Source organism: Elephantulus edwardii, unplaced genomic scaffold (assembly GCF_000299155.1).
Source record: "Elephantulus edwardii isolate Elephantulus edwardi_28Jun2011 unplaced genomic scaffold, EleEdw1.0 scaffold00398, whole genome shotgun sequence".
NCBI lineage: Eukaryota > Metazoa > Chordata > Mammalia > Macroscelidea > Macroscelididae > Elephantulus > Elephantulus edwardii.
In genome coordinates, this window is record NW_006400148.1 from 633,891 (window position 1) to 642,588 (window position 8,698).

At 36.1% G+C, this 8,698-nt stretch overlaps 1 protein-coding gene across 1 annotated transcript in view; it reads right to left on the bottom strand.

The window, feature by feature from the left end:
* Positions 1-8,698, bottom strand: part of TNNI3K (TNNI3 interacting kinase) — a 617,968-nt gene that overhangs the window by 498,610 nt on the left and 110,660 nt on the right. The window contains exon 6 of the mRNA XM_006902367.1: positions 501-599. Within this exon, the coding sequence (XP_006902429.1) occupies positions 501-599 (99 nt within the window). The remainder of the gene's footprint in view (positions 1-500; positions 600-8,698) is intronic.

Here is an 8,698-nt window from a genome sequence, read left to right on the forward strand (position 1 = left end):
CAGTGGTGAGAATCTTTGTCTTCTTGACATTGAGCCTCAATCCATATTGGAGGCTGCAGTCCTTGACTCTTTGCAGCAAGTGCTTCAGGTCCTCCTCAGTTTCAGCAAGCAGGGTTGAATCGTCTGCATAAAGCAGATTGTTGATAGATCTTCCACCATGAGTTTCACAGAAATTATATAATTGATGATTTTATTTTGAATTTTGCAATCATAACGGTGGGGAATTTTAAAATCTCCTCGACTCATATCTGTGGCCGCACTTAACAATGTGCCCTTCTGATTCCTTTGCTTCCAAAAGTACTATTAAACAATGAGAAAGACAGCAGCTATAATGCCTACATGGATCTGTAAACATCTTAAGGGCATGATTGATGAGAATATGAAAAAAATAATTCAAAGGATGCCATGAATGTGTTTCATTTGAACCTTGGACAGTTCAACAAAAGTCAAAACCATTTTTATGTTCCCTAAGCCTTTAGGGATTCCACTGTCAAACTCACCTGTTCGTGGCCATAGTATGCTGCAATATGCAGTGGGGTGAAAAAAACTGCATCTTGAACGTTGACATTTGCTCCATGCTGCAACAGTACATCAGCAGCCTAGTTAAGAAACATATACTTAGTTAAGAGCTCCATTAGGGCTATCTGCCCGTCATGGTTCAGTATATAATAGTCATACACAATTTTTCAGAAGTTATCAACTTAAAACACAATTTTTTTCCCCTCACCTTCTTCTTAACATTCAGTGGTTTGTTCTTGCCTGGAAAAGGAAGTCCAACTCTAACAGTACGGCATTCAACATTGCTCCTACAGATTGTAGCTTTCCTGATATATTTACCATTAGTCTCGTTCCTAAACCCAAGTTTCTAGTCAATTCAAACTGTATTCAGTTTTCTGCTCCTTTAAACTTTTATTCCTATTATTTCACCTGTCAGAATGTCTATTCTTTAGAAGTTTAAATAGTTAAAATACTATCAGTATGTCTATTCTTCAGAAGTGTAAATAGTTAAAATGCTATCTCCTTTCAAGATTTTCTAAATTTCCTTCCCTTTGTCAAGCAGCTGGCTGATGTTAATTCTTTCCTCCCTTTAAGTATCATATGACTTTCTTTCCTATTACTTAAAATGTTCTTATAATCTAGTGGCATAGTCCATGGGGGGCTGTGCTCCTAACCCAAAGGCACACTTTTCTGTTGGTTAAAATATACGAGCTGCTCCATGGGAGAAAACAGGCAATGGTCTACTGTGTGATTTATAGCTGAGGAAGCCCAATGAAGAAAGGGTGAGTTGTGTAAGTTTTGATTTCATAGCAGTGAGTTTTAAGATTTATTAAACAGAAAATTCTTTAGACATTGTTTAGCTTTATATTTATTCTATCAGCCTTGCATGCTGTTATGCAAATATTCATCATCCAAAAAAAATTACTGAAAAAATAAATGGATGAAAAATGAATGAGTGAAAGAAAAACACTACTAAGAGCTATCAGCTAATTGTCTCCATGGAAAGTCATACAGCGGCATCATGGCTATTAAATCTTTATATTTGTTTTTCTCTTAATAACTCATATCCAAGACTTTCTTCTTTTAACAACAAATTGGAATAATTTTTTCCTGATGTATTTACTTTTACTCTGCACTTTTCTAGTGCACTGTCTTTTCCTCAGTTAACACAAATGAAGTTCACTGGAAAATTTTTCAAAAGTTTGACAGACTTAGAAGAGAAACAGATAGAGGGAATTTAAAAATTCATGTAACTGTGAAACTAAATTATCTCCAAAATCAAGTTTCTTTTTGCCTTTGAAGACCATGAAGACATGAACATCTAACAAAATATTTTTTAAGAGGAAGAAGTTGTGACTCAGAGACATTAGGAAGCTTTTCATAGTCATAGAACAAGTCAGTGATAAGTCATGGAGCAACAGAACTAAATCCTTCATTCCTCAGTGCTCCATAATCTTAAGCAGTTCATTCATTTAATCATTTGTTGATTCATCCATAACATATAATTTCTTGATACTAAAATTACTTAAAATTATATAACTGAATTATTTTTTATCATTATTCTCATAATCTAGTAACATAGTATTAGAGCTAATGAAATTTGTAATAAGAAAAGGTAATAAATTCTTGTTGGAACCTTTGAAATTTCTGGTTAATCTAGAAAGAAAAAAAAAACCGGATTAATAGACTTCCATACACTTTCAAAGCAATGTTTTTCTTGATATTTGGAAACTGCTGATAATTGACTAGGAGAATATACAATGTATAAAGTTACTCAAACTCATGTTGGCATGGAGTAAAATCAAGTCATCTCTGACCCTCCTATGCATTTTTTATGGCTGTAAATTACATGAGAGGAAAATTGATTCTTTTTCTAATGAGGAGTGACTGGTAGATTCAAATTACCAGAAAAGTATGGCTGATGAATTAGCAGGATAACCTTCTATGGAATAGGGCAGCAGAGGTCCCTGGCTGGGCATTTATGAAGGGCATGTTATATATATATACCAGAAGGAGTTCAGTAGTGCAGTGTATATACAACATGTTGGGTGCTTTACTGAAATGTTGGCAGCTCAACTCCAACAGCTACTCTGATGGGGAAAAAAATGAGCTGTTTTCTGCTGTGAAGATGTATAGTCTCTGAAAATTGATGGAGAGTCACAACTGATTTCATAGCAGTAGATTTGTGTTGCTTTTGGGGTACATATACCAAAGCCCATATTAAAAGTATTAATAGTATTTGATATATATCTTCACTAATTAACCCCAGGACACTCTGCCCTACTCAAAAGTGAAATACTGAGCCTGGAGGAAAGTAGGAATCTCACTTGATGTCATAAAGTAATTAAAGGACAGAACTAGAAATCAAATCCAAGTCTGTGATTTTGAAGTTTCCATCATATTCTTCATGATAGTATGATCTCTTGATCCTTTCTGTAACTGAACTAACTGACTCAATCTCAGTTAAGAGGAAACCATCTCTCAGTAGAGGCCCTGAAGATTCAGTTTGAAAAGGAATGCTGGCGTCATTTATATAAAGCATAAGATAGAGTTTATCTTAGGCTTCACATGCCTGGGAGTTCAATCGGAACCTTTAAAAAAGGCCACGGATGATCAAGGTAGATGAAGCTTTTTACAATTTCTCTCATTTTAAATATAGCATAAAATAAAGTAGGCAGCATGAATTTTTATTTTAAAAGAACTCTCAAATGTTAACATATAGAGCCAATTTCTTAGGCATGGGTCCAAAATTACTTTCTTTCCAAAAGATAACACTTCTTAAACTTCAATAAATAGTCCAAAGCAAGAAATGTTCCCCTAAGTTTGCACTTATCCAATCACTCAGTAGGTCAGCCTTTTGGATGTGCATTCATTCAGTAGTTGTGAAATATTAGCTCTCAGAGAAACTGTCCAAATTCTAAGTTTTAATGAAACTACAATATTAAATGGTATGCTTTATTTCATTTGTTTTAATATTCAAAGGATTTTTTAACCAATGAGAGCAATATGTACTGAAATCCTCTGTATAATTTTATGTTTCATTCACATGAGTAGAATGCGTGTATTGACTTCTACGATTTTCTTAGTCACAATGGGGACAAGATCTACCAGAAGTCATAGAATTCCAGTTATATGAATTATGAGAACTATACTCATTGTCATTGAGTAAATTCTGACTCGTGAATCTTCTAGAGGGTTTCCAAGGTTATAAATTACATGGAAGGAGACTGCTCATCTCTCTCTTTCCCTCCTCAGAATAACTGGTGAATTCAAACAAGCCTTTGGGTTAGCAGTGCAACTTATTGGCACTGTCCAAATCCACCAGTTCCTTCATTGGAGAACAATGAGCAATCTTCCTTATGTGATTTGTAGTTTGCGAATCCATTGGAGGTTTGCTAAAAGTTGGGTATTACTCTGAGGAAATGGAGGTTTTTATGTTGTTGTTTCCTTTTTTTTTTAAAGAGTTAAAAGGATGTATGTTGAAATACTTTCTTGTGCTTTGCCCAAGACATGTTATTTTCAATTGCTTCATATGCATGTTGTTGTTGATTGCCGTCGAGTCAAACACAACTCATAGTGACTAACAAAAGACCTAATGCCTTTCTATAATTGTTGTCATTTCAACAAGTTCATAGAATTTCCAGAGGTATGTGATTTAGGAAGTGGATGCCACTCTTGCTTCCAAACGTGTTTTACATCTGGAGCTCCACCAAATACTGTCCACAATGGAAAGCCATTCTGGTATTTGATACCTAATGGCACAAGGTTCAGCATCACAGCAACGCAGGTTACTTCATACTGCATGTTGACTAAGAGTGATGTACAAAGTGGAAGAGCGTTCCTCAAGATATAGCTGTACTAGTTTCACTTAGCCAGGGTTAAGTGTTGTCAAGTCCAATACGATTGAGAGTAAGTTTTGCACAAAAGATCTAAACTCTGTTCTATGACTTACATAATTTCTGTACAGAACTGTTCTACAATTACCATCATTTCTGTACATTTAGAGTTCAGAGAGTTTATAGAGTCTAGAGTGTTTGCAAGAGTTGAATAAGGAAAAGGAAAGAAGAAATTCTACTTATGTTGGTTAAGAGTATCCGATGAGTTTTGTTTGTTTTCAGGCAGGGTCATGCTATGGAGAAAACATCCTACTAGGAAATGTAGAGCCTCAGTGAAAAAGAGGAAGACCCTTCAATGAAAAGCATTGACACAATGACTGCCACAATGAGGTTACACATGGTAGAGAGTATAGGAATGGTGCAGGACAGTGCAACATTTTGGTCTTGTTCACAGGATCTCTGTAAATCCATAGACTAGACAACATTTTTCAATAACAACAATATAATGTGTGCTATGAATTAGAATCAACTTCATGGCAATATTGTTGTTGTTATTTGCCATCGAGTCGTAGGCGACTCATAGTGACCCTATGAACGAAAGTCCTCGGTACTTGTGTGACTTTCATCCTTTCTCCAGGTTCATAGAGATTCCGGAGGCAAAATATCACAGAAGTGGATGCCACTCCTGCTTCCAAGCTTGTTTTATTAGGGGAGCTCCACCAAACACTGTCCACCATGGGTAACCATTATCACATTTGATACATCAGTGTCACAGTGTTCAGCTTCACAGCCACCACAAGTTATCTCTGTACGTATGGTAAGTGGACAGTCCAGGGCTATACGACCTAGAAAAATGTAAGTACTTGGATTTTTATAAGCACCTTACATAGATCAGTGGCAAGGACTAAGAATACTCTAGTTATTGTTATTATTATCATTATTCTAGAACTAAAATAGCCTAATCTGATAAATTGGTATCTTTCATTGTTGGAAGACTAACCTGTTTATACGCTAAAGTGTGTTTCCATTAAGCAGCTGTTTTATAAACACAGGAAATGGATCAGAGCTCTTTATTTTGATAGTGTGACAATTACTATGTAAATTACTGTTACAGATATTTTTATTTACCAGAAGACAAGTACAAGGGTTCAAATGAGGTCTCTTAGATATTTTGATTATAAATCACTTATTTGCATATGTGATCTTTCTGGAATAACTTCGCTCCTTTATCTTTGAGAAAATATTACCTAGTTTTCAAGGCCAAGCCAGTTTCTATGTTCTCTATGAAATTTTTATGCAAATAATTCACTGTATTGATCATTTCTTTTTCTGAATGCCTGTATTACTTATCTTTGCAACTTAACTTTCCCATTAGTTATTGTGAGAAAAACAGTATTATATTAATAGTTCAGTCTTTGCTTGTTCTAAACTTCTCTCAATGGCAAGTAAGAAGTTTTGAATTCAAGTAAGAGTATTTTTTTTATCTGAAAAACAAGAATTTAATACTTCTTGCTAAAATAGCCAGATTTTATCTTTCAAAATCTCAGAAACTCTAAAAGTAATGTCTATAAAAGCAAAGACTCTCTTCTTGCTTGTTTCCTATTTTTTTCTTCCGCACAACTATAAGCTTATTCTCATTTTACACACTGTATCTCATCTTTTGAAATCACTGAGCAAGAATGAAGGAGAAAACAATGACCACATAAGGGAGGTTGAATATCCTATGGAAAAGAAAGTAGAATACTGTAAATTCTAGATAGGTTAAAATGCCTTTTGATCTCAGCTGAAATTGTCAAAATCACACATACAGTTTTATACATAGTAAACCTAAAATCAATATTTACAGTTTGAAATGACATTCTTTCTTTGTATTAAAAGGTATCTCGTTTCTTATTTTTTCACTGAAGACTTTCTTGAATTTATACTAATATCAACATTTTCCTTTACAGTTGATCTAAGCCACAATTGTATTTTCTGTTTACTTGTATCAAACCTTTATTACTAGGATTTACAAAGAGCAGAAGACTGAGGATATACTGACAGAATGCCTAATTCCATTTAATACAACAATCTGTATTACAAATCTCAGAAGGAAAAAAATTCACTTTCTAAAGCATATGTTAACAGTTCAAAATAATTCCAATGACAGTAAGATGAAAGAGAATTTAGATTTCATATTTTTATAGCTGTAACATTCAATATCCTAGTACCATGACCCCTACTAAACTCAGCCTGCACTTCTGGCAGTTTTCTGTTGATGTACTGTTCCAGTCATTTTTGGATAATCTTCAGCAGAACCTTGATTACAAGTGGTATCAATGATATTGTTCGATAATTTCCACACTCTGTTGGATCACCTTTCTTTGGAATGAAAACAAATATAGATCTCTTCTAGTCAGTTGGCCAAGTAGTTGCCCTCCAGATTTGTTGGCACAACTTGGTGAGTACATCTAGGGCAGCACCTGTTTGTTGAAGTATACCAATTGGTATGCCATCAATTTCTGGGGCCTTATTTTTAGTCAATTATTTCAAAGCAATTTGAACTTCTTCCTTCATCATCACAGGCATTTGCTCATATGTTGTTTCATGAAATTCTTCTGTGTCTGCCAATTCCTTTTGGTACAATGACTCTGTATACTTTTTTCTATCTTCTTGTAATACTTTCTGGATCATTTAATATTCTGCCCACAACATTTTAGAGTATTGTAACTCAAGGTTTGAATTTGTTCTTCATTTCCTTTGACTAAGAAGTGCAGCCTGGGGTTAGAAGGAGTTTCAGTATGAGAATTATTATGGCTAATCCCAGGTAGATCTTGGCTGAGAGCAAGGAGTACCATTGGAATGTCTATCTGTGTTTTATTGATTATGCAAAGGCATTTGACTGTGTGGATCACAACAAACTGTGGCTAACTCTGAAAAGAATGGGAATCCCAGAACACTTGTTCATGTTAATGTGAAACCTATGGTTGGACCAGGAGGCAGTTGTCAGAACAGAGCAAAGAAATGGAATGGTTCAAAATTGGGAAAGGTGTAAACCAGAGATGTGTACTATCGCCATACCTTTTCAATCTATATGCAGAACAGATTATCTGGGAAGCTGGGCTGTATGAGGAGGAATGTAGTATCAGGATTGGAGGAAGATTCATCAACAATCTGCATTATGCAGATGACACAATTCTCCTTGCTGACACTTAGGAGGACCAGAAGCACTTGCTGCAGAAGGTCAAGGACTGCAGCCTCCAAAATGGATTGAGGCTCAATATCAAGAAAACAAATATTTTCACCACTGGACCAGTTGGAAGCATTATGATAAATGGTGAAGAGATTGAGATTGTTAACTACTTCAGTGTGTTTGTGTCCACAATCAACACTCTTGGCAACAGCAGCAGGGATATTAAAAGACATATTGTGATGGGAAAGTCTAACATCAGAGACCTCTCCAAAGTACTGAAGAGCAATGATGCCAGTCCGGAGATTAAGGTGTATCTGATACAGGCCATGGTCTTTGCAATCACTTGCTATGCATAAGGGAGCTAGACAATGTCTACGGATGACAGAAGGAGAGTTGATGCCTTTGAGTTGTGGTGCTAGAGAAGAATATTGGAAGTCTGCTGTTAGAGATCTCTCAAAATTATTGAAAAATAATGATGCCAGTCTGGAGACTAAGGTGTACCTGATACAGGCCATGGTTTTTGCAGTCACTTGCTATGCATCAGAGAGCTTGACAATGACTAGGGATGATAGAAGTGATGCCTTTGATCTGTCAGGATAGAGCAGGGTCTAGGGCTGTTGTACATAGGGTCACAATGAGTCGAAGGCAACTATACAGCACATAACAACAACATTCAATAACCACTTTGCAATCATTGTGGTATTATTGCAGGAACTCAACCTCCTGTCCTATGATTTCAGGCAAAGAAACAGTGCTACAAGCTCTTCTAGTGAAGCAAGGGAGTCTTTATTTTCTGTGGGGAGCACTGACAAAGACTACAGCCTCTCAAGGGTCAGGTTCTCCAAATGCCAAATGTTCTTTTTTTTATACAGGCTTACAAGGTGGTTGTTGGAGTGTCTTTTCTATTGACTAGGTTATACATACATTATGGTTGGTTACTTAAGTCTTTTGGGCAAAAGGGCTTTAATTCAGATAGGTACACAGGAAAAAAGGTCATGTTGTTGTTTTTGCTATGTGCCATTGAGTCACTTGCGACTCATAGCGACCCTATGTGCAACATCCCTAAACTCTGCTCTGTCCTGTGCCAATCGCACTGTCTCTGACACTCCCATCTCGATTATCCCAGTCACTGAATCAATCCACCTCATAGAGGGCCTTCCCCTCCTGCGCTGTGCCTCCACCCTCCCAAGCA